The sequence below is a fragment of the Thrips palmi genome, unplaced genomic scaffold, assembly GCF_012932325.1.
Source record: "Thrips palmi isolate BJ-2018 unplaced genomic scaffold, TpBJ-2018v1 HiC_scaffold_1, whole genome shotgun sequence".
NCBI classification, from domain to species: Eukaryota; Metazoa; Arthropoda; class Insecta; order Thysanoptera; family Thripidae; genus Thrips; species Thrips palmi.
The window spans coordinates 13,083,881-13,110,337 of record NW_023144620.1 but is presented as its reverse complement, the minus strand read 5'-3'; the positions used below and the strand labels follow the sequence as shown (position 1 = coordinate 13,110,337).

The following is a 26,457-nucleotide window of genomic DNA, read 5'->3' as shown; positions in this document are numbered from 1 at the left end:
CTCTCTCTCTCTCTCTCTCTCTCTCTCTCTCTCTCTCTCCTGGATTCGGGCCTGTGGCGCACTACGTCGGTCAGACTACGTCACGGCCACGGCCAACCTCTCGGCCGGCACGCAGTCGTAGTGGCACTACCCGAAGGTAGCCCCCGAGCCAGCCGAGCCGAACAGGCTAGTGACCCCGCGCCCCTCCCCGTCCCTCCGCGGCCCCCCGCGTCCCCGTCCCGCGTCGGCGAGGTGTAGAGGAGAAGTCCGCGGCACGGCGGCGTGGCCGAGGCGTTGCTCACCTGCGGGTCGGCGAAGAACTCGTACTTGCGGTAGTCCTTCCGAAACACGAAGCGCCGATCCGAGTACTTGCAGAAGCTCTGCATGTCTCGGTGCACCGACAGCACATCCTCGTGGTCCTCCAGGCTCCGCTCTGCAACAACAGGAAACATGAGTCATGGTGCAACAAAAACAAGAAACATGAGTCTCGGTACAACAACAACAGCAAACGTGTGTCTCGATGCAACTACAACAACAAACGTGTGTCTCGATGCAACAACAACAAACATGAGTCTCAACAACAACAACAACAACAACAAACATGAGTCTCGATGCAACAACAACAGCAAACATGTGTCTCGATGCAACAACAACAAACATGAGTCTCCATGCAACAACTAGAGACATGAGTCTCGATACAACAACAAGAAACATGAGTCTCGATGCAACAACAACAAACATGAGTCTCGATGCAACAACAAGAAACATGAGTCTCGGTGCAACGACAACAACAATTACAACAACAACAACAACCAGAAGTCTCGGTCTCGGTGCGCCAAAAGCACGTCCTCGTGGTCCTCTACAACAACAAACATGAGTTGAACGACCTCCTGGCCGGCCGCGCCACGCGGCCGTGCCCAAAAATGTGAGTCACTCTGCGCGCTAAACATGAGTCAGTCGTGTTGTTGCTGGACCCAGGGCAGTCTGATTCCGGACAGTGGTGTCGTCACTCTAAAGCAGTGCGACAGAAACAGACCAACAACGGCGGCATCGTTCAGAATCGGCCTGCTGGTCCCTGCTTGCACAAGACACGTCTCTTACTCTGTCAGTCTGTCTCTCTTTCTCTCTTACAAGCGCGCTTTTAGCGGCGTTGCCAAGGCGTTGCGCAGCTCGCGGCTCACGCGTGTGCGACCGCCGGCCCGACTGGCCCGCGACTGGGGCGATAAAATTCATGACCCACCGATACCATTTTTAGGACCGCGCCGACAAACTGCACCCTCCATTTGCATGGCGGGGCCCGCCGCCGCTTTTTCCACCAACACGAAAAAAAACAACAAAAAAACAAAAACAAACGTCAGTCAGAAGTCACGCGTCAAAACCAGACAGACAGATACGTAGCGCCCGGCGGATGTCTCCTTGCTCATTTGCATGCCGAGGTTTCCGCGGCGGACGTCCGTCGCTCCGTCTCCCTCGCACCGCTGCGGGGCTCCCCGTGAGAGCGACGAAGAGACCGCCGTTTCGGAGGCAGCCTGCTGCGTGAGAAGATCGATCCTCGGGCAACGCCACCCGTCCACATAACACGTGACGGGCGGGGCGCAAAGGCGGACGTTTATCGGTGCGTTTCTCCTCGATCGTCAGGGAAATGCGTTGCAGGCCGGCTGGCTGGCTGCATGGCTGGCTGCCTGGCCGGCTGCCTGGCTACCAGGTTGGCTGATTTGCTACTAGGTTGGCTGATTTGCTACTAGGTTAGGTTGGCTCATTTGCTACTTAGCTGATTTGCTACTAGGTTGGCTGATTTGCTACTAGGTTGGCTGATTTGCTCCTAGGTTGGCTGATTTGCTACTTGGTTGGCTGATTTGCTCCTAGGTTGGCTGATTTGCTCCTAGGTTGGCTGATTTGCTACTTGGTTGGCTGATTTGCTCCTAGGTTGGCTGGTTTGCTACTAGGTTGGCTGATTTGCTACTAAGTTGGCTGATTTACTACTTAGCTGATTTGCCACTAGGTTGGCTGATTTGCTACTAGATTGGCTGATTTGCTACTAGGTTAGGTTGGCTGATTTGCTACTAGGTTAGGTTGGCTGATTTGCTACTAGGTTGGCTACCCGTCTAGCTGCGCGGCTAGCTGCCTCGTTACCAGGTTGGCTCCCTGGTAGCCAGCCGGCTGGCTGCCTGGCTGGCTGCCTGACTGGCTGTCTGACTGGCTGTCTGGCCGACTGGCTCGCGTCGTGGTGGCGTGGCGTGCTTGTTTTCAGGAGGACCGAATTTAATTTCCGTGCAGCGCTCGCTGTGCCCTCCCCGCGGAACCGCATTTTTATTGAGCCACTTAGACTCACGCGAAAAGCCACTCCGCAGAGGGGCCGCCGCGCTTGGCGCCGCGTGTATCGAACAGCGCGCCGCCAAAAAGGGGCAAAGCGAGGGAAATGAGGCCGTGCGGACGCCGCACAGTGGGCCAGAAGACCGGTGGAGGCGGCCGAAATCCCAGACGCGTTTAGAGCCCCAGAGTCGCTAAATTGGACTCGAACCGAACGTGTAACCCCACAAATGAATTTACTTTCCGTAGGAGGAATCCATTGATGGGGTCACACGTCTGGTTTGAGTCCCATTTGGCGACTCTGGAGCTCAAAACGCGTCCGGTGTTTTGACCGCCTCCATCGGTCTTCTGGCCCACTGTGCGTTTTGGATTTGAGGTGAGGCCATGCACGCCTCTTTGGTGCGGGAGAGGCAGGGCGACGAAAACGACTCTCAGTCTGCGGCAGCATCGGCGCAGTGCCAATTACGCGCTGAAAGAAAGCGGGGTCGGCGTGTCGCTTGCATCACCGGCACGGCACGGCACGGCATGGCACGGCATGGCACGGCACAGGCCTCCTCCGCTATTCCCGGAGATGCCGGCGCTGATCTTGAAAAATGTCACTGCGGAAGTGGCTCTGCCAAGAACCCGCCGTGCCGGGCACATCAGCCGGGCCATCAGCAGGGGAACAAGCGGAAGAAGAAGAAGAAGAAGAAGAAGAAGAAGAAGAAGAAGAAGAAGAAGAAGAAGAAGAAGAAGAAGAAGGAGAAGAAGAAGAAACAAAGAAAAACCAAAAAAGAACAAAAAGAAAAAAAAGAACACACTGCAAGTCCAAGTGTAGGCCAGGTCGACACTTTAAGGCGTAGACCAGTTTGTCCTACGCTTGCAAGTGTCGACCGTCTGTGTCCGACGCTTTAAAGTGTCGACCACACTGTGTCCGACGGCTGCATGTGTAGGACACTTTTTGTCCTACGGCAAATTACACTGAGTTTCCTATTGTGGCCCCACACTTCAGCCGTCGGACATGCTGTGGTCGACACTTGCAGGCGTCAGACACTGTGTGGTCGACTCTTCAAAGCGTCGGACACAACTGGTCGACACTTGCAAGCGTAGGACAAACTGGTCTACGCCTTAAAGTGTCGACCTGTCCTACACTTGGATTTGCAGTGCAAGAAGAACAAGAAGTACAAAAAGAACAAGAAGAAGAAGAGGTGAAGAGGACGAAACAAGCAGAGAGAAAAGTAAAGAAAGAAATGTAGAAAGAGTGGGTCCAAAGGAAGAGAACAACCCGGGGATCGAGAAGAGAGAGGTGTGGGTGGAGGAAGACCGAGGGATACAAGACAGGAGTAGGTCCCGGCGGGGGAAGCAACTTGGGGGTGCAGCGAGGGGGGGGGGGGACGGGCCGGACGGTGGAGGAATGGACAACCACGTGAGAGCGTACGTGTAAAGACAGTCAAGAGATAAAGCCCGTGGGGCGAGAGCCAAAGGCAAGCCAGCAGACCGAGAGTCGTTTCGGTCGCTCTGTCTCTCTCGCACCAACGTAGAAATGCCCTACGAGAGTGCGAGAGAGACAGAGCGACGAACACGACGTCTCTCGGAATCGGTCGCTGCAGAGGCGCCAAAGGCCGGCAAGACTGCGGCAAACTGACTAATGACAGATGGGCCGGTCCGATAACTTGTGAATGATGACCACGCCGCGCCTCGACGCTACAGCGAAGCACAGCGAAGCAGCTTCCCACGTGCCTATTCCCCATCACACACACACACCACACACACACACACACACAGAGAGAGAGAGAGAGAGAGAGAGAGAGAGAGAGAGAGAGAGAGAGAGAGAGAGAGAGAGAGAGAGAGAGAGAGAGAGAGAGAAGAGACAGTCGCTTCGCGTCCCATTCATTCGAGAGCCCGCTGCTTCAGCCATTCATTGAGCCAGCCACTCATTCGGCAACGGATATCTGGTCTCGGATGACGTGCGTGACACACTTATTACAAGCCGACACCTGTAAGGAAAAGGCACGCAGTAGCGGCCGCGCGATCCAAAAGGCGCTCAGTTACGGCCCTGCGATCTGAAAGGCACGCAGTATGCCGCGCGCGATCCAAAAGGCACTCAGTTTGCCCCGCGCGATCCAAAAGACACGCAGTTTACCGGCCGCCAGCGGTAAACTGCGTGTCTTTTGGATCGCGCGGGGCAAACTGAGTGCCTTTTGGATCGCGCGCTGCAAACTGCGTGCCTTTCAGATCGCAGGGCCGCAACTGAGCGCCTTTTGGATCGCGCGGCCGCTACTGCGTGCCTTTTCCTTACAGGTGTCGAAGCGAGCTTCCTTCCGTGCGTCCGCGTCATGTCTGTCCGTCCGTCTGTTTGTCCGCCTGCCAGCCGGTCCGTCGCAGTGTCTCTGCGTGTCGAAAAGCGAAACGGCAGCCGCAGGGCCCCGCCAAGATGTGGGCCAGGCTGTGCTAATGGCGTGCGTGCTGCAGACTGAGCACTGCTCAGTGTCTCTCTCGCACCCATGGGGCGTCCCGTAGGGGTGCGAGAGAGACAGACAAGACGAAAGCCGTACTCGGAATCAGTCTGCAGCAGTACTGCCGCGCGGGGCGTTGAGGGGCGCGAATCGCCGCGAGCGTTCGTTATTGTTGCGATCCAGCGGGCTGAGCACCGCTCTCGTCGATCTCTCTCTCTCTCTCTCTCTCTCTCTCTCTCTCTCTCTCTCTCTCTCTCTCTCTCTCTCTCTCTCCCTCTCTCATCCTTACGAGAAGCCCCGTGAGTGCGAGAGAGACAAAAGCAGAGCTCGGAATCAGCCAGCTTGGCCAGGGCGGCGCGGTAGGGACTTCCCTATAGGTACATCAAACGGCACAAATGAAAATACAAAAGCGGCGAATGCGACCGGATCAAAAAGAGACGCGGAAACCACCACCACCACCAGAAACAGAACAACGCAAATAAAGATTAACCCCGCACCAGATCGGCGCACCTGTTAGAACCAAACCGCGGAATTCGACGAGTCAGAGGCATAGCTTCCGTTCCGACCGCCTCGCAGCACAAGGCCGCGGCCCACAGTAAGGGAGCCAATCAACGCGAAAAACGCAAAAAGCTCCACAAAACCACCACAGCAATAAAATGCCGGGAGCGTACACAGGGAGGGCGGGCAACACCACCCAAAATTTTCTGGAAAGACCGCGGCGGTCAAAATCTCGGACGGCCCAGGAGCGATAAATGGGGCTCGAAACCGAACGTGTGACCCCACCAATGGATTGCTCTCCGAATGAGGCATCCTTTGGTGGGGTCACACGCTCGGTTCGAGTCCTGCTTGGCGACTCTGAAGACTAAAACGTGTCTTAGAGTTTCGGCCGCCAGCGTCGGTCTTCTGGACCACTACGCGCTTCATAGGGCCTCTACGGTCTCGTCTACATCATGGTGCATCTACCGGTGTCCATGAAATTCTGCGCCCTTCCCCCCCGCACTGCACTGCCCGCGCTGCCTCCCTCGACACATACAGGAGGAGATATCCTGAAAATGCGAAAGCAACCTGCAATCGCCGCGAAAACAAAGGAAGGGTCCAAACGGCCGCAGCGCGTCAAGGCCACACGCCACACGCGCTCTGCAATGCAACGCTCTCTCTCTCTCTCTCTCTCTCTCTCTCTCTCTCTCTCTGTGCCTCTCTCTCTCTCTCTCTCTCTCTCTCTCTCTCTCTCTCTCTCTCTCTCTCTGTGCCTCTCTCTCTCTCTGTGTGCCTCTCTCTCTCTCTCTCTCTCTCTCTCTCTCTCTCTCTCTCTCTCTCTCTCTCTCTCTCTCTCTCTCTCTCTCTGTCGAACTCACCGAGGCCCTGCTCCGGCCAGTGCTCGAACAGCGTCCAGTGCACGTCCTTGGCCACGCGGTTCTTGACGGCCAGCACGGAGCACAGGTCGGCCGAGCGCAGGTTGCGCTCCACGAGCACGGACTGCGCGGCGTGCGGGGAGCCGTCATCGTTGTAGAACAGCAGCTCCTCCTAAAAAGACAGAGGAAACAAAAAAAAAATTAAAAACAAATTGAAATGAAAAGTTTGCCATCGACGTCAAGCGCTCGGCCTCTCGATATACGACGGTGCCGTAAAGTCGAAAAGCTTCCAGATTAACTCCTTTAAGTGCAACACTGTGATCGCTATACGATAAGGTGGAAACGCAGTATGCATAGTAGTCCATGGAGCGACTCGTTCATAAAACGGCCCACTCCCACCTCCACTTCCTGTCCCTCCCAGCGACCCTTTCACACACACACACACACACACACACACACACACACACACACACACACACACACACACACACACACACACACAGTGGCACACACACACTGACACACATACTCTCTCTTCTGACTCATCTCTCTCCTCTTTCTCTTCCTCCCTCTCCTCTCTCTCCCTTTCTTCACCCTCACACACACACGCCAACTTTGTCTTTGCCCCGACCCTCGCAATAACAGGCTCCACGGCGACGCATCAAACAAGACAGCGCGCTCGCAGCGCTCCCCGAAGCGGCGCGGCCGTTGCCGCGGCTTTGCACCGGGTTTGCACTCCGGGCCCGGGGCGCCGGCTCTAAGCACAGGGTGGCCAACCCATTCATTGCGCGGCACACGCCATTTCTATCAGCCCCTTTGCCGCTGCGCGGCTGCGGCGATCGAACACGCGGCCATCCGAAGCCAAAGCAGTGGCGGCCGCGCATCAGCCCCCCCCCCTACCGAACATGTATCGGCGTGACATCGTCGGGGCATGAATGGAACGTCACGCCAAAAAGAAAAAAACGGCATGACAAGATAATTCATGCTAGAACACCGGCAAGGCCAAGGGCAAGGCTCGAAATGTCACGCTAATTTCAAACGTGACTTACCTGTCACACCTATTTGTGACTTTTCCAACGCACATCAAGCAAAACTCCAAGGGTCAAGTCATGCCGGATAACGAGGCGACTCACATGCACATGTCGTGCTCGTTTTCTGCTTGACTTTGTCGCGCCAATTTTTGGGCTGACCTCTTCACATGTCTTTTTTGGGTCGTTGTTACGTCATATTTATAGGTCTAATTTTTTTATTGCTATGCTAATTTTTTTGGCGTGACTCTTCGTACCACAATCTGGCGCGACTATTTCACTGATTTTCTACGTGTAATAATGAACTAATTAAAACAGCAATAAAATTTTTATTGCATTAGTAGCGCCATGAAAAAGTTATTGCATTATAAGTGCAATAATAGTTATATTGCATCAGCGCATTTATCGCATTATAAGCGTAGTTATCATTTTATCACACGAAAACTGTGATAATCTGGCCCCAGACCGGCCAAAACCTGAGGGACTTACTGCATTTTAGTGCGATAATTTTTTATTGCTGGCACAGATGCGATAATTTGAAGGAATCACACTAGCCTTTTTATCGCATCAAAATGTATGAAACTTATCACATTGGAAATACCAGTGTAATTGTCCTGCCTTTTTTGTAGTGACAGTTTTGTCGTGCCGTTTCTTTGGCACAGCGTACTGTTGTGCCACTTTTTCGACGTGACTTTTTTGCCAAAATTGAACAGTGTGTACGACCGTTTCGTCTAGCGCCCCCTTTCTTCCCTCACTTCCCGGAATTTCAGCCCCGATAAACAAGTTCCTCGACCGGCGCGGAATGGAGCGGCGCGGCGCGTGCGCCGAGATAAGGCGTCAGAAATGCAGTCGTCCGCAGTGGCAGCATCAGCGGCGCGGCCGGCCGGTCAGGCACCGGGCAAGCGGACAGACAGACAGGCAGACAGACAGGCGGGCGGACGCGACGGGCAGACGTCGGCGGTCCCCATTCATGCCAAAACGAAACGCGGCACTCGGCGCCACGCGGCGCGCCAGCGAGGAATGCAGGCCGGCCGCTAGAGAGCGACCCCGACCCGGGCCGAGGGCACAGTCAACGTCACCGGCCACACCAACGCCAGATTTCCCACACGCACGCGCACTAAAAAAATAACAACAAAAACAACAACTTGCAAGGAATTTTCTTGAACAAGTAACAAAGAAAACCAGAGTTTAGTTCCGTATATGACACATAATTTTTTCCTGAAATGTAGCGAGAAAGGGGAGGGGGGCTATTATCCTCCAGAGAAATTATTTCGAGAGTCTACAAAAAATTTTTAGTCGCAGACTTGCGAGGGATATTTATTCGTAAACTTGCGAAGAACTTACCTCACCCCGCAAGACTTTTGAACTACAGCGCCTGGTGGGCACCACACACAATTACGTTGTTTGTATGATGTATGCTCAAAATACTTCGCAAGGTTTTAAGCGTGCACAGACTAAATATTTATGTAGAATTTTGTACGTGTTACTTGCAGGAGTTTGAGGAATTTGCTTAATAAAAGCGTAAAAATGCATGAATTTACGCAAATTTGAGGGCTTTAAGCAAAACGTTCACAGGTTTAACCACGAAATAAATTGTCCGAAATTGTCCGTCAAAGCTTAGCGTGGCAGGCATGTACATCGTCCGAGGAGGCTGTCTCCAGTTGGTGCGTCAATTTCGAAAGCCTCTGCCGTGGGACGCGTTCCGCACTCAGTCGGTCCCTGCGTCGCGACGCGTCGCCGGCGGGGAAGCCACTCCTCACGGCGATAGCGACGCGTACCGCCGCCCCGTGGCGCGAGCCAGGAAGTCGTCCCTCAGCCGCACGGAGTACGGAGCGCCTGTGTGGCGGGCTGTCCCGTCGAGCACGCGTGCGGCCGTGGTGCCTACCTCGCAGGCGCCTAGGCCGGGGGAGAGGTAGGCAGTCCCGTCGAGCGCGCGAGCAGGGGTCGGGTCTACCTCGCAGGCGCTACACTCCGAAAGTCTTACGCAGAAGTCTTAACTCAAGCCCAATTTAAACACAGAATTTCGCCAAAAAATTGAAATTTACAGAGGTCCATTCAAATTTATCAAAATTTGTCACAAAATTCAAAAGCTTTGGCTCAAAATTCAAAGAAATTTAACTGATTTCAACACAGAAATTCGGAGTAATTTCCTAGTCTTACTCTGAATATTCTCCATATTCACTCAAAAAACACTGGTAAAAGTAAAGCATAGTATTACCCTCTGTTTTCAAGCGTACTCAGTTTACGCTTGAAACCATGCGTAACAGGCTAACCCGCTAAGATTTCCCCATATGGAGGAGTTCCTAGAGTGCACTGGTAAAACAAAGGCATAAAAATTACGCCCTTAAGGGCACAAATACTCTTTTACGCCCTTGCAAGGGCATAAATCGTTAATGCCGTTGGGAAGGGCGTAAATGGTATAGGAATTTCAAGCAAAATTTTAATGCCCTTCCCAAAGGCATTAACGATTTATGCCCTTTAAGGGCGTAAATTGTTTACGCCCTTTAAGGGCATAATTTTAATGCCTTTCTTTTACCAGTGTGGGCTTCGTTTCAAGCGTGACGTCTTCAAGCGCAACTTTATGATTGACTCAAGCATAGAGTTACGCTTTAGTTTTACTAGTGAAGTTATCTGCTTTGTGACTCCACAGTGCATGTATCGGCCATTGCAAGCAGCTACGAACATCGCAACCTGTCTCACTCACTCACCTGCTTCTCGGTGCTGCAGTCCTTGTCCTGCTCCTCGGCGACCTCGCTCAGGGGCTCGTACCCGGCCAGGGTGCCGGCGAGCGCGGCCAGCCCGGGACTCAGGCTCAGGCCCTGGCTGAAGCCCTGGCTCAGGCTGTGGCTCAGGCTATGGCTGAGGGTGGCGCCCGCCTCCGCGTACGCGCATTTCAGCTTGTGCAGGCTCCGGCCCGGCACGCAGCCTGCAACACACAGACACACGCGGTCAGTCAACGATGGACAGAAAAACAGCCCAGTCAGACTCTCGCACCGACACTGTAACGTGCTACACTACAAACCTAACTGTCTACTAAGTACATACTTACAAATGCGTGCTTGCAAGTACACACTTACAAACGCATGCTTGGCCAAGTACACACTTGCAAATGCATGCTTGCAAGTACACACTTACAAACGCATGCTTGACGCATGGAGTTATACGGCGTCAAGCATGCGTTTGTAAGTGTGTACTTGCAAGCATGCATTTGCAAGTGTGTACTTGGCCAAGCATGCATTTGCAAGTGCGTACTTGCAAGCACGCATTTGTAAGTGTGTACTTAGTAGACAGTTAGGTTTGCAGTGTACTGGGGTGTTAGGAGGTCTCCTCGTCGAGAGACACTATTCTCGTTTGATTAACGCACGGTATGCTTGAACCAAGGATCTAACTCGTCAGCTGCTTTGGAACCGTGAGAGGGAATGTCTTCGCAGTTCGAAAGAGTTCTTTTGGCATTCCTGATGTATTTGTCACCAATTGCAAAATCCTTCACAAGGTTTAAGAAGTGCAGAGGCGAGACCCAATAGCCCGTGCTACAACAAAATCCGTAGTTTGAAACGGAAAGTGTACCGGAAGCCTGTGGACAACATTCGTCGTTGGGACGGTATGGACAGTCAACGAAAATAATCGAACAGACAAAAGTTCCGTACTTTCTGTAATTTCTTTTTCAAACGGTGTGAAGATTTTGGTTTGCACTTAATGACAATAATTTCAAGGCTTAATTTTCTTTACAATGACGACGACGTCATCAAACTGCGCATAACTGTTACTTTGTTACGACATTTTATCATTTGCAAGAGATGAAAATGCCATCCAAGATTTCATCGAAAATGATAGCAAAATTTTAAACAGTGTAGAGACGAACACGGTGAACCTCATGGAGGTGCGCATTGTTTCACTCTAAATGTTTTTGTACAAATTTTGTACGAGACATCACAGTTTTTTGTGCACATGAACTTTTCATCCAAATTTGTATAATATTTTGTACAATTTTGTACAAAAATGGCGAAAGTTGCAGTTTTTCGTACGAAAATTGTGCGAAAATTTCGTGAGCTCAAAAAACTGCGATGTCTCGTACAAAATCGTACTACAGAACATTCAGTGGGTTTGAATTTCGTGGAGGCGCGCGTCGCTTTCTGACAGTGCCAGTCCGTTACAGGACGGCGCGTGGCTAACAAGGACACGCCGCATCACAACGACACGACACAAAGGACGACTTGGCCGCGAACCACCGTCGCGTCACACTTCCAAATGACACTGAGGAGGATTGCGACAGGAATCGGTACCGCGGCAGTGTGTCATATATCTATGGATCGACCGCTTTGGTCCATTCTTCCATTACCCCTCCTCATTCATTCATCCCGTGCTGCTCACGCGCACGCACTCATGCGTACGTGTGGACACATACACACACACACACACACACACACACACACACACACACACCACACACACACACAGCCACTAGTACTCTGCAGTACGCAGGCATCGTAAACAACTCATCCGTCATTACGACTGAAATTGCGACGCAATCTCGACTCTGTGCGAGTGTGTGTGAGAGGTGTGTGTGTGTGTGTGTGTGTGTGTGTGTGTGTGTGTGTGTGTGTGTCGCATGACGGGGCGGCGGAAACACGCGATGCGATGCTACACACGGGAAGTTGCGCCGCTGCGCCACCATTTTGTGTGACGCTGAAAATATGTTTACGACTCATTTCCTCCGCTTTGAAAAAGGATTAAACCGATTGCCGCCAGTTGGTCGCGCGCATTAAAAAATCGTCGGACCATTCATCTGTTTCGCGTGGGTGGCAAAGTTCTTGTCACGCCTCGCGAAAAAAAAAAAACAGCAACAACTTTAATTTTGTTTCTACACCGCTGTGACGATGAGCAATAAATGGATGCCTCACGTTGCAACCACTCTGGTAGAATGTACATGGCTGATGTTGAAAAGAGTCAACGTGGATGAAGACGCTAGGTGGCCGTGGCCTCTAGTTACCGTCTACCTTGCATAGTCGTAGGCAGGCTGGAGAAAAGAGTGTACATGGCAAGTACTCTCTAAAGCGCCAGGTGTTATGTGGCAGAGACTGGCAGGAAATTTGACAGTTCTTCCCACGTCAACACTTTCACAGCATGCCCGCTGTCACCTAGTGACAGAATAGCATCAACCTTCAGGTTAGCTCGTTTAAAATTCAACCAAGGTCACTCTTCAGTTTCAAGTGCAATCACGCAGTTCCTGTTCTCTTCATCGTTTCCTCCACACGGTTCGTGCACCGCGTCAAAAGCTGCATCAGCCCACACAGCCCTGAGCTGTCCCATTGAACAACAAACCTATTTTCGCCTGTCCGTACATCCATCCATCCGTCCGTCTGTCTGTTTGTTTACAAACAAGTTTCGGGTTTCGTTCCACCCACGGCCTTCTCGGCGGCGGCGTTAGAAAGGTAAGGTGCGATAGGACACAAGGATCTAAGCAATCGCGCGCGCGCACACACACACACAGCACGCCTTACCGTGTGAGTGAGTGTGTGTGTTAGTGGAAGAAAAAGAGGTGTGCGAGAGAGGGATAGCATGAGAATGAGAAGGAAGGAAAAGAAAGATCTCTCTCTCTCTCTCTCTCTCTCTCTCTCTCTCTCTCTCTCTCTCTCTGTGTGTGTGTGTTTCTTTTTCTCTATTCCTCTCTCTCTTCGTGTGTGTGTGTGTGCGTGTGCGCATGTGTGTGTGTGTATGTGTATGTGTATGTGTATGTGTGTGTGTGTGTGTGTGTGTGTGTATGTGTATGTGTGTGTATGTATATGTGTGTGTGTGTGTGTGTGTGTGTATGTGTATGTGTATGTGTGTGTGTGTGTGTGTGTGTATGTGTATGTGTATGTGTGTGTATGTGTGTGTGTGTGTGCGCGCGCGCGCTGCACCGCGCGTGCGACGCACAAACAGACTGTCGGCGCCTGGCGGCACTGCCTGGCTGCCTCGCTGCCTGGCTGCCTCGCTGCCTCGCGGCACGCCGCGCCGTGACCGGCCAGAGTGGCTCGACTTGCCCGGCGCGGTAAATCACACGCACCCTATCACGGTCCAGTCAGTCCATTCACCTCGCTGCGTGCGTCGTCGCGGCGCGGCGGGTCGCGGCGTACTGCGTATGTTTGTCGTGACACATTGCGCCAGCCACGCCCAAAATAGCGTGACCGCCGCGCCGCCCAGAGAGAGCCAGACGACGACACTGGCCGGACAGGAAGGACTCTGGACACGATTTGGGATTCACGGCGTTCGCCGAGAAAAGGGCTCGAATCGGGGAGCGGTGTGGGTTGCACCCTGCACACTTAATGTTTTTGTACACATTTTGTACGAGTCATCACAGTTTTAAAAACGAACTGTTTGTACAAATTTGTACAAAATTTTGTACAATTTGTACCAAAAAGGGCAGTTTTTCGTGAGAAGATTGTGCAATAATTTCGTGTGCACAAAAAACTGTGATGTCTCGTACAAAATTGTACATTACATTGTGCAGTCGCACCGCAAGGTGAACATTCCGGCCCAGAAGGGTCCGAGGTTGAGGGGGCCCGTGGGCCGTCCAGATCTCCAGCCGAAGAGTCACTCTGTCGCTCTGTCTCTCTCGCACCCGTCAAGGCGGCACACGAGCGCAACAGAGACAGAGCGACGAAAAAGACTCCGTTAGTCGCGGGAGCGCGTGGGGGAAAAACCAACCCCGACCCCGGCAGCAAATATCGGGTAAAACCGGGGCGGCGGCTACCCAAGGACCAATGGCCAGCCAGCAGACTGATTCCGAGACTCGTTTTCGTGGCTCTGTCTCTCTCGCACCGATACGGGATTGTAGAGAGGCTCTGCCGCTCTACATTGTGTTTTGAATTGCGCGCCCCCGCTTCGGCACCCCCGGAGCTGGCGCGCGCAGCGGCCTGCCGAAGTCCAGCCGAACGTCTAGGATTCCTGGAATCTGGAGCCTTCGCCTCGGCAGCGCCCGGCGGACGCGCACCCTGTCGCAGCCGACGTTCTGCCGCGTAGGATAAATTGAGGGTGCACGGTCCAGCCAGACACACTCCGTGTCCGAACTAGCAGGGCGAAGCTCTGTCCGGCGACCCAGCAAACTCGTGAGCAAAAGTAAGCAAACCATTGTAACTGTGCGTGGGGAAACCCCCTATCTTCTGGAATAGAGAAAATTTCAATGAAGGTCGGTCACGTCGGAGGAGTACTCACTGTTATGGTGGTATTTTCTCTATTCCAGAAGATAGGGGGTTTCCCCACGCACAGTTACAATGGTTTGCTTACTTTTGCTCACGAGTTTGCTGGGTCGCCGGACAGAGCTTCGCCCTGCTAGTTCGGACACGGAGTGTGTCTGGCTGGACCGTGCACCCTCAATTTATCCTACGCGGCAGAACGTCGGCTGCGACAGGGTGCGCGTCCGCCGGGCGAGCCGAAGGCTCCAGATTCCAGGAATCCTAGACCTTCGCCTGGACTTCGGCAGGCCGCTGCGCGCGCCAGCTCCGGGGGTGCCGAAGCGGGGGCGCGCAATTCAAAACACAATGTAGAGCGGCAGAGCCTCTCTACAGGGATGCCCCATGAGTGCGAGAGAGACAGAGCGACGAAAAGGGCTCTCGGAATCAGTGTGCAGGTCCGGCGAGTGTCCTTAACTCGGACAGAGGGCCGGGAAGTGGCCCTATTCGTCCGAGCAGACAGACAGACGTCCGAGCAGACAGACATACAGACAGACAGACAGGAAGACGGAGAAGGGTTAGACAAGCGGGAAGAAAGGGGATGCGTGGGGGTTCGGCGAGGGGAGGAGGAAAGGTGGGGGTGAGAGTAAGGACCCGGAATGACGTCAGCATGCGTCAGCGCGGGATTCCCGCCACGGAGTGCGACAAGAAAAAGGGGGGGGGGGGGGGGGGGGGGGGGGCACAGGCCCACGCACACGCATCGCGCCATTCCCTGCGTAAACAAATCATTTTCAGGCGGCAAAACAAAGCCCCAAACACACAACACACGCCGCGCAGCGCCGATTCCCGTACGATTTTCCTAATCCAGTTTTCCTAATCCGATTTTCCTAATGTACTCTTTTCCGAATGGATACTTTTCCTAAGTCATTTTTCCTAAATCTCGAATTTCCTACGATTTCCTAAATGTTCCTAATAATGTCAGGCATAAAGTTACGCTTGAAGACGTTACGCTTGAAATGAAGCATACTCTGGAAATTCCTTCATGCAGTTATATTGGCGGAATCCTGGTGGATGAGCCTGTAATACTACGCTTCAGTTTTACCAGTGAACCTTCCAAGAATGCCCTGAATTTTTGTACAAATTTTTACCATCCCTAGAGTGGTTACCCGTGTCAATCAAAACGGCGAAGAGCATCAAATGGCTGTCCCCTTTGCGTTTGCTCTTCTTCCCTCAAAGCGTGAGGTTCACTAAGTAAGAGTTGTGGGGTCCGTTCTAGACTTCGTCCGGGCGTAGAACATTCCTTTCAATGATCCTGAACGTTCAATGTCAGACTTCGAAATGAGAACTCTCAATGCTGCCTGAAAGGCCACGCCTGGGGTTGATGTGCGATGCTGTTTGTTTCAACAGGAACAGAGCACATACCAAAAGGTACGCAAAGAAAACTGATAAACAACCAAAATGTACTCAAAATACTTCAGGTCCAGGAGGTTGGGTTGCAGCAACAATAAAACGACCAGGTAGACGCCAAATTAAAGGCGATATTCTGCTGTATTCCATTTTAGGAAAAAAAGCCTTAGGAAAATCGTCCTTAGGAAACACGGATTAGGAAAATTTGCTTTAGGAAGATTGTCTTTAGGAAAAATACACATTAGGAAAAACGGTTTAGGAAAACTGGGCGGGCCCGCACGGCCCCACACGGCCCGCGCAAAGCAGCCCCGAAGGGCAACCCGGAAATAAGGTGCGGGATGAGAGGGGCGAAAACGGGCGGGGACAGAGCGGGGGAGGGGGGGAGGAATTGTCGGGGAGTTGGGTGGCAAGAGGAAAATTGCGAGGGAGGGGTGGGGGAAAGGGGAGATGTTGTCGGGGAGTTGAGGGCAAGGGGGAGAGAGTGGAGGGGATTGTTGTCGGGTGGAAGGAGGCAAGGGGAAAGGTAGGTCCTGACCGGCGTGTGTGCTGAGCAGACAGGTACGTAGTCGGTGCGGCCGAGGCGGTGCACCTGGTGAAAAGGCTGCGTGTGTCGAATTTCCTGCGGAGCTTTCCAGGCAAGCTAGCTCTCACAAAGCCAGCCAGCTACACACTAAATGTTATGTACAATTTTGTACGAGACATCACAGTTTTTTGAGCACACGAAATTTTCGTACAATATTTGTACGAAAAAACTGCACATATTTCCCCACTATTGTACGAAATTGCGTTCAAATTTGTACGAAAAGTCTATGTGAACATAGAACTGTGATGTCTCGTACAAAATTTGTGCAAAAACATTTCGGGTGTAGCTAGCGCGAGTAGCGCGCCTGCCCGCCGGCATGTTTCTCCCCTTTGAACATCGCTGATATCCTTGTGCACTTCGAGTTCCACTCCTCCCTTCCATTTAATCAATTGTGTACTAGTTAACAGTGCTAGTGCCGCCTGCATTTGGGATTTACAGGACTACGTTTGTTCTAGTTGCTTTGCTTACTCCAACGCTTAGAGCCAGCTGAGGCCTAAACAGCGGGCCCAAAGTTGGCCCCGTTCTGTCTGTCTCTCACGGCGCAGTGTGTCAGACACAGTGCGGCACCGTGGCGCCACACAGTGGGCCAGAAGACTGGTGGAGGCGGTCGAAATCCCGGACGCGCGTTTCGAGCTCCGGAGTATCGCACAGTGGGACGCGAATCGAACGTGTGACCCCACCATTGGATTCCTCGTTCGGAAAGCAATCCATTGGTGAGGTCACACGTTCGGTTCGAGTCCCGTTTAGCGACTCTGGAGCTCAAAACGCGTCTAGCGTTTCGGCCGCCTCCACCGGTCTTCTGGCCCACTGTGCGCCGCCGCGTCGCGCCGCGTGGCCCCTCTGCGCCAAACGAGGCGATCCGGTCGAGGTCAAAGGGCGCCGCGCCGCGCCAGGCTCTGGGCGGCCCTTGGTCGCCTCACACGGCCCCACGGCCCTTCGCCGCGACCAAGGCGGAGCCCCTCCGGGGGACAGGTGCCGCACGAAGACCCCCGCGGGTCACGAACGGCCAGACACGACAGCACGCACGCCACTACAATGCACGCACGCTCACACACACACACACACACACACACACACACACACACACACACACACACACACACACACACACACACACACACACACACACACACACACACACACAGGCGCATAGCCAAAGGAAACAGGAAACAGGCCGGGACGCACTGGTGCCCTGTGCAAAGGAGCCCCAGCTGGTCGATGGTGGAAATTTTGTGCCTCCTGACGCAGATTGATCGTCCCGTGTCGTAGCGAAGCGAGGCAAGGAAAGCCCTGCGCCGCGCGCTGCGCCAATGCGAAGGCAAGGCCGCCTTACAGTGTCCACTCGCCCTCAGCGGCCTTGGCGGAGGCTGTCAACAACCCTTCCGGTACACTTTCACTGCCGCATCCCCGAAAGCGGTTGGCGCACAGTGGGCCAGGGGACCGGTGGAGGCGGTCAAAATCCCGGACGCGTTTTGAGCTCCAGAGTCGCTAAAAGGGACTCGGAACCGAACGTCTGACCCCACCAGTGGATTGCTCTCCGCACGAGGAATCCACTGGCAGGATCACGCGCTCGGTTCGAGACGTGTTTTGCGACTCTGGAGCTCAAACGCGTCCGGAGTTTTGGCCGCCGGCGCCGGTCTTCTGGCCCACTGTGCACTGTGAGCTGAACGGTATGAATGACTCTACTGCGCAGCTAGACCGTGACAGACGTCACCTCATCCCAAGTTCGCAACTGCGGTTCAAAACACGTCGCCAGAGACCTCGCTTCGCACACACCTGGCACCACGCGGAGCGACCTTGGCTTTCTGGCGCCTCGACCAGGTGCCGGTCTAACTGCCTCGCACTTTCTAGCACCGATAGACCGAGAAACATGCAGCAAATTTTTCATTGCCAGCAAAAGCTTGTGTTTTACCTGTACAAAATCATGCACCGCTTATCTGTGGGTAAGTTCGAGAAGAAAAGCACAGATTTAAGGTACATCCCCCTGTGGCCTTCAGTCAGTAGGCCCCTCGAGAAACGTATTGAATGGATTATCCACACTCAGAAGTTGCAAAAACTGATGAAGGGAAGCCCAAAAGTCAAAATATCATCTCCATAGGGGTGAATTTTTTTCACCCCGTTGCTTTCTGTCCCGATATGCCCCTGCTCAGCTCACATCAATGCTAGTGACCAGGAGAGAGGCAGGTGCGGGTTTTCTGCTCATCAGGAGTTACGCAACCCTTACATGGGAGAGGAGGAGCAACTAGCCCTTTCACCCCTTCCCCCCTCCAACCCGCTCCGCTCGCACACACGCCTCAACAAGTACCCCGCGCTCTCCGCGAGCTCCAAGAGCCTCGTACCGCACCTGCACTGCCAACAATTTGGCTCACGACACTGGTACATAGAAGACCGAATCCACCTTTGAGCTGTAGAGTCTAAATAAGACTCGAACCGAAAGTGTGACCCCCATCAATGGATTGCTCTCCGAACGAGGAATCCTTTGGTAGGCTTACACGCTCGGTTCCAGTCCTGCTTAGCAACTCTGGATAGCTCGAAACGCATCTCGAGTTTTGTCCGCCTGCCGGTCTTCTGGCCCACTGTGCGCGATAGCGCCGCACGGCACGGAAAAACATATCTTAGTTGTTACAGCTGAACATTCGTTGTGACAGCTAATGTGTTAGCTGATATGGCGCCAGCTAATGTTCTCAGCTACTGCAGTCATTATCTTAGCTATAAAACATAACCCTCATTGCCGTGGCTACAAATTTTAAATTAGCTAAGGCAGACAGTAGGAGGTTCAGCTATTAAAACCATGATGCTTTTGCTACCGCAGCTGATAGTGTTTGCCGTGAGAGCCACTCCCACGTTTGCTGATCCAGCGTGGGGTTCTTAGCTGAGACAACTAATCAGGTTAGCTGCACGCCGAGGGGGTAAACACTTCAAGAAATCGTGTACAGACTACTCGGTATTACGCTGTATTACGGAGGTATTACACGTGTATTACGGCCTTAAAATGCAAAAATTTGGCACATTTGACCCGAAAAAGGTATTACGACCACGTGTATTACGCGTAATACACGGTTTTTGTGTACAGGGTATTACGCGAGTGGATACCCCCTCGCTGCACGCACAAATCATGCAGTCCCTCGAAGCTTCACTTCAACTGCGATCAAAGTTGCTAAGTATTTTTTTCGGCCCTCCACCCGGAGTGGCATTGGGGCAGGCCATATGTCACATACATGTGCTTCCGTGGCTCAGTGCCTCTGAGCGAGATTCTCAGCCAGCAGTCCCGGGTTTGTAACTGAGGGATTAGCTGGCACAACAAATGTGGTTGGCTGTCGTGACCAGGCATGATTGCTGATGCTGCTGGCAATATTTTTAGTAACCACGACTGCTAATTCTTGGCTGGCCCGATATCAGCCAATGCATTAGCTGTCACAACTAAGGGATTTTTTTCCGTGGGTGTGCCGCCCGGCCCGGCTTGCGCACGGTGTGCCCGCTGCCCCCTCTTCCGTCAACATCAATCACTGCAGCGAGGCTTTTCGCGCCTTCCGCGTTCGGGGAGGCCGACGGGGAGGCCGACGGGGAGGCCGACGGGGAGGCCGACGGGGAGGCCGACGGGGCCGACGGGAGGCCGACGGGGCGGGGGGCCGCGGCCGGACTACCCCACGCGCCACTACGCGCCGCCAGTGGGCCAGTGGAGCGCCGCCTCGCCCTCGGACTGGCCGGCCCAGTGCCCCGGCCGGCCCCGGCGCCCCAGCCGGCCGGCAGACCGATTCCGAGAGGCGTTTTCGTCGCTCTGTCTCTCCCGCACCTTTACGGGACGCCCCGTGAGTGCGAGAGAGACTCGTCGTCTGCTGGCCAGGGTCCGGCGCGTCAAGGACCAAGGACCCCACCGAGGGCCGTGAGGAGCTAGTCCGGCCCCACAGTCATTAATTATCGAACCTGAGGGCTGGGTGTGTCGCGGGGGGAAAGGGGGGGGGGGGCAACAGTACACAGGGGCGCAACCAAAGAAGACCGAACGCAGGGGAGGGGCGGTCGCCCCGAGGAGGACAGGGCACAAAATAAATGATACATGAAGGCGGAGGGTGCGGCACCAGTGAAAATTATACGGCCGAGGCCCGCAGCACAGCGGCGCCCTGGCGCCCCGCCCCGCCTCACCTCACCCCGCTCCGCTCCGACCAGTCCCGCGCACAATTTAATCACCCACACATCAGCGCACTGACGCCCGCCATCCCGCCCAATTTGCAGCGCTAAACAGGTACAGTGCCCTCCAAAAACTTTGTCAAGCCGTGGGAGGGGGCAGAGAGAAGGAGAGAGGGGGGAGGGGGGGGGGAGGCGATAGAGGTGCCAGAGGCAGACAGGAGATACCCGGAGAGAGATGGAACAAAGATAGGAGAGAAGCATAGACAGAGAGAGAGGGAGGGGGTAGGATAGAAAGGAGAGGTAGGAAAAGGAGACAGCGAAGGAAGAATAGAGGGGGAGGAGATAGATATGGAGAGGACACAAAGGAATGGGAGAAAGAGAGAAGACAAAGACCAGGAGAACGAGAGAAGAGAAAGGTAGCTGAGAGTCTAGGAACGATGGCAAAGAAGAGAGAGGAAAGAGAGAGGACAGGGAGGGGAAAGAAAGAGGAAGAAGGTGAAACAGGAAGAAGAAAGAGGAAAGAAGAAAGAGGAAAGAAGAAAGAGAAGAAGAAGAAGAAGAAGAAGAAGAAGAAGAAGAAGAAGAAGAAGAAGAAGAGGAACAGGAAGAGGAAGAGGAAGAGAGTGGCAGGCAGAACGGAGTGCGCGGAGGTAGGGGGGAGGTGCGCTCGCTAGGCACGCGGGCCGAGGCGGGCCGAGGCGCAGAGGCGCCCAAACTTGGGGCATGCCGCGGCCCTGCACGGCCCCGCGCCCGCCCTACGCACGCTGTTGACAGGCGGGCTTTTGTTTCCGGCGTTTGCTCCGATGAACAGACAAACAGAGTGACGAGGTCCTCCCGACACGTGACACGTCCGTGACGCGTTTGTGACGCGTTTGTGACGCGTCCGTGACAATCAAGGCCGGCGTTACGGCACCGCATGCCATGTGGCGTGCCGTACCGTACCGCGCGGCGGCGTGGCGGCCTAACAGCGTAGCGCCAGGCCGGCGAGGCGGGCGAAGCACTGCGAAGCGCGGCCAGTGGGTCAAGTGCGGCGCGGTGCGGCACGGTGCGGCGCAGCGCACAGCAGCGCTCGGCTCGCTCATTCATTCGCCTCTTTCGCCGCCCCCACCACCGCAGCAGCCACACCGCCAGGCGCCAGGCACCGCCAGCATGCGTCGCTTCATCCATTCGCCATTCATTCACCGTCACGCCCTGCAGTCACACAGTGGGCCAGGAGACCGGTGGAGGCGGTCTAAATCCCGGACGCGTTTTGAGGGGCAGAGTCGCTAAATGGGACTCGGACCGAACGTGTGATCACAGATGGCTCTCCGAAAGAGGAATACGCTCAGTTCGAGTCCTGTTTGGCGACTCAGGAGCTCATAACGCGTCTGGAAAATTGGCCGCCCCAACCGGTCATTCTAGCCCACTGGCCGCTGCAGCCTCCATTTGACGCCACGTTCATTCCTGCTCGTGCATTCGGCACTGTATCTTAACTGTAACCTCCATCAAGAATCTTAACATCCAACAGGAATTTCACATAGGAATTTTCATGTTTAATTGCAATAACTGATCATCGGATGGCTTAAAGGCAAGATATCAGTTTCAAAAGAGAGTTACCAGTTTACTCTAATTCCTTCCTCACGGAACTCAACCCTAAATCATCGCCCCTGAATCGTGTAAACGGCAAACTCGGTTTTATCGTTAAAATGAATGACAGTGGCGCCGCAATTTCACCGCAGCTATAGCCAGCACACACACCTGATTGTTGAATTCCCCCCTTTATGCCTAACATGGCGCCATTCAACGCGGGTGCGCGTGCCCATTCACTCACTCACTCACTCACTCACTCACTCACTCACACACACACACACTCACTCACACACACACACACACACACGTGTGACGTGCGCGTCAATTATTCTCCGGCCGCATTCATCATCATCATCTAATTGTTGGCATCGACCTGCTCGTCACGCTGCGGGTCAAAGGGGCTGCGGATGGCAGCCCGGTGCTTTTTCTTCCATCATAGACCAAGTGATGACGTCAAACGACGTCACCGTTCGTGTCGCATCGAACCAATGGCCGCACACCCAAGGCAATGCACGATGCAGCGGGGGGAGGGGACTGGCACTTCTTCACACACAGGAAATTACTGTTGAGCGTTTTTGAAGTGTGAAATGCACAAATCCATCCCTGGGTGCTCAACAAAGCCATTCTCGTGTCACCCTACAAAAGAATGTGCGTGTTTAAGAAGCTTCGGCGTCGGAACTTAAAGTTTTTGTTACTGCCAAAAATGGCTTTTTCAAATAAGTCACAAAGCACTTGGGCCCTTCAAAATTTACAAGCAGCGTCCAAGTACCCTTAGACGCGTATGTTGTAAAATTGGGGTCCGGATAGCTCGCACCTACAAATATTTTGTGCTCTTTAGATATGGAATCACTTCTCAACTGGGGCTATCGAGTGCACCCTGTTGTTACATGGACGAGGTATAGGCGTGTCGCAAGCAGCGCGCGGTAGACAAGCCGCGACGTCGCGTGCGTAGCGTGTACGTGCGTGCGTACGCGCCTCTGTGTGTGTGTGTGTGTGTGTGTGTGTGTGTGTGAGTGCGCGTGCGTGTGTGCGTGTGTGTTTTAGACCGCTGGCGGCTTTCAGCTTACTGCCTATACCAGTGAAGCCTGCAATCTGCGCTGCTATAACTTAAGCCAGAAAAAGAAACGGCAACAACCACCACCACCACCAAGTCACCGCAAACAAAAACAACAACAACACCGCATAACCACGCCGTCGTTAAAAGCCGCGGCGCCACAAAAGTCAAATATTTATCCTGCAAACGAAATTATCCCTCAATCAATACGCCGCCCCACTCAATAAAGTGCCGTATGATATGATTACTGGCGAGCCAGGGGCGGGCCGGGGGCGGGCCGGGGGCGGGCCGAGGAAGGGCCAGGGGCGGGCCGAGGAAGGGGAAAGGGGGAGAGGTTACGCCGCGTGCTCTTGTTCCGCCAAGTGAGCGCAGGGGTTGAACCAATGTCGCGTGTATGCATTTCCCCCGAAATTCAATTCATTCGGATGAAGCGTTGTTTCGACGAAGTGGGCACTTTTCACGCCGCCAGGACACTCTCTCAAACAGTACATGGACAGGGAATTTCAACGAAAAGGGTGCAGGCTCGTCCTGTTAAAATTCATGACTGAAGAAGTGATACATTCTTACACTCTCATTCCAGGAACGTGACATCACGTTGAAACGAACGTGACAAAATGTCACGTTCATTTGAGCATTGTGTCACGTTCGTTCGTTGGGACGAAGCTGATTTTTTGCCAATTCACATCCAAACGAATGTGACACAATGCTTAAACGAACGTCACATTTTGTCACGTTCGATTCAACGTGATGTCATGTTCATGAAATGAGAGTGTACGTCAGTTTGATTTTACATATAAATAATTCCATGGATTGTGCTTGTCGTTGTTCCAGGCAAAATTTAATTCACTGTGCAGTAAATCATCTTAATTTCAAGTAAGCTCTCTCGTTCTAATTTTTTCCGACTAAGTGAACGCTTTCTAAAATACGCTCAAGTACCAAGCTCTCGGAGCGCTGTTTGTTCGTAACCACTTCTTCGTGCGAGTGCCTCGGAGTGCCCCATCCGCCCGTCGTCGGTCTGGTTGGCCCACTTGGCTGCACCTACATTGTATCGCTGTCTGGGCGATGGCGGCCGGTGGACTCAAGACGTGGCCGCGACCAAGGGACGGACGCTTCGTTTGACGAGAACAAACCAGTCCATGGCGCGCCAAGGGGTCGTGAAGGGCATACGCTGACGCTCCCCAGCCCTCCCCATCAAAAAACGAAAAAAAACATAAATTTTAAAAACAGTGTTGAAAAAATCAGCCAGCCTATAGGACCTATGTCCTTTTCGTCCCAAGAGTCTTCCAGCGCACCAAGAGTTTCATCGGTTCCATTGGTCTTGCCCTACAAGCCCTTTCGCACCCCATAAGCCTTTTCGGACCCGTAAACCTTTCGTTCCCATAAAGCTTCGGGCCCTTCGGCTCATGAGTCTCCTGGGCCCCTTTGGGCCCTTCGGCCGATGGGGCCCTTTGGCGCCGCGGCGTCCTTCCCTTACAGGTGGGACAAGCCATTACTCGGCTAATGGCGGCTCGTCGTGACTAGCGACGCCAAAGACTGAGAGTCGTTTTCGTTGCTCGGCCTCTCTCGCACTCGTGGGGCGTCCCGTATGGGTGCGACAGAGACAGGGCGACGAAAGCGACTCTCGGAATCAGTCCGCTGGCGACGCCATCGCGGGGGCCATTAAGGACACAAAGGCGCCACTCACTCGGGCAAGGCGCTTTTCATCGCCGAGGAGTCGTCGAGGCGCCACTAAGCACACCGCTAACCCGCATAATTGCAACCTGCTTTGACCGGCCACCCCGAGGGTGGGCTTGTCGTGCCACAGCAACGTCTTCGTCTTACTCACCAGTGTCCCACGTGTTGGATGAGCAAATAGTCAAGTACCGAATCATATCGAGTTATGCACCCTTAAAGCCTTACGAAGTATTTTGAGCACACATACGCACAAACTAATTTACTTTGTTATGCGAAGAAATAGTTCGTAAATTACAAAGTATTTTCTTTGTAAGCTTATGTATGCTCACAATACTTTGTTCTAACAAATTGCTTTGCTTTGTAAGGCCTGAAATAGTTTGTAAGGTTTTCTCAGTGTGGAAGATCCGATTCGATGTCTGGTTTGCTGGGTTCGATCTCGAGTTGTTCGAAATTTAAGATCTCTGGTCCTGACGGCGGCGGCTGGTCAGCGTGTCTCTCTTGGGGGTGATACTGCCTCGCTGCGGGCGTGCATCCACTCTCACCGGTCCATTCCAGTTTCAACATGTCCTCCAGTTCCGTCCAGTGACAATCTAGAACCGGGGAGGGCGTTCCATAACAGCTCGCATAACAGGGTCAACCCGCGGGTCAAACTGACTTCAGCTCGATTGCAGACGATTCCGAGCATCACTCAAACACCAGCGTACTTTGTCGTGTCGCCACTGTCTTGAACACGTAGGAAAAGCGTGAGCGAATGCGGCGATGCACACTTCAAGCACTGAAACGAACATATTAGACCATTAGTTCTCTTTTAAATTCTGAAAACAACACGTCCTAGGCCAGGTGAACGAAGGAAACCAAAGTTGAATTTCGTTGCTCGCACTATTTTTTCTGCGTGAATGTATTTAATCACGACACATTAAACCGGATAAAACCAGCTGCTATCCACCGCAACAACTGAAAGTTTAGCGGCCACTGCCAGATGCGGCACAAAATCAATTAACGATTCGGCCGAGCAGCAGTCTTTTTCGCGTGCAGCGCGTTTCGAGACGCCCACAGTTTAAAAATGGACGAATTACTGGGCTAATTCACCGGCGGCGTGCAGCCTCCACAGAGGGAGGCCCTAATCGCCCTTGGCACGTCACGCACCACCCCGCAACGCCACGCACCGCCACGCCCTGGCACCAGACACTAGGAAGAGCGTCCGCGATCCACGGTGGCAGTGAGCCCCACTACCCTAGTCAAATGGAACAAAACCAACAAGCCCCTCCTACCCTAGTCTAATTGAACAAAACCGAACCCCACTAACGTAGCCAAATGGTACACAACCAAGTCTGCACAACCCTAGTCAAATGGGACACAACCGAGTCCGTACAACCCTAGTCAAATAGGACGCAGCCAAGCTCGTCTACCCAAGTCAAACGGGACAAAACCGAGCCCTATACCCTAGTCAAATGGGAGAAAACCGAGTCCGAGCTACCTTAGTCAAATGGGACCAAACCGAGCAAAACGACGGGTGCGTTGGTTATTTTGGCTTTTCGTGCCATGTCGTCCGGTGAGTATACGGGGTCGAACAACATGGCGCTTCACGCGCTATCTCGCCACTAGCCGAGGAAAAGAAAGATAATGATACATGCCGTCAATGCAGGATTTGTGAATTTTCTGAAAGTATTGAAAATTCGTAAATGTGTGCTTGAATTTTGGTGTTTCCTATTCACGTACTGTATAGAAAGTTCCTACAGTACAAGAATTTATTTCCTTTTCTGACGTTGCGTTCAGGAATGCAGTACCGA

At 53.4% G+C, this 26,457-nt stretch overlaps 1 protein-coding gene across 1 annotated transcript in view; it reads right to left on the bottom strand.

Moving 5' to 3' along the window:
- The window catches only part of LOC117645670 (growth factor receptor-bound protein 14-like), a gene marked incomplete at its 5' end in the record, with an annotated part of 136,620 nt that overhangs the window by 81,605 nt on the left and 28,558 nt on the right, over positions 1–26,457 (bottom strand). The window contains 4 exons of the mRNA XM_034386016.1: positions 282–412; positions 6,080–6,248; positions 9,813–10,030; positions 15,358–15,362. Of these exons, the coding sequence (XP_034241907.1) occupies positions 282–412; positions 6,080–6,248; positions 9,813–10,030; positions 15,358–15,362 (523 nt within the window). The remainder of the gene's footprint in view (positions 1–281; positions 413–6,079; positions 6,249–9,812; positions 10,031–15,357; positions 15,363–26,457) is intronic.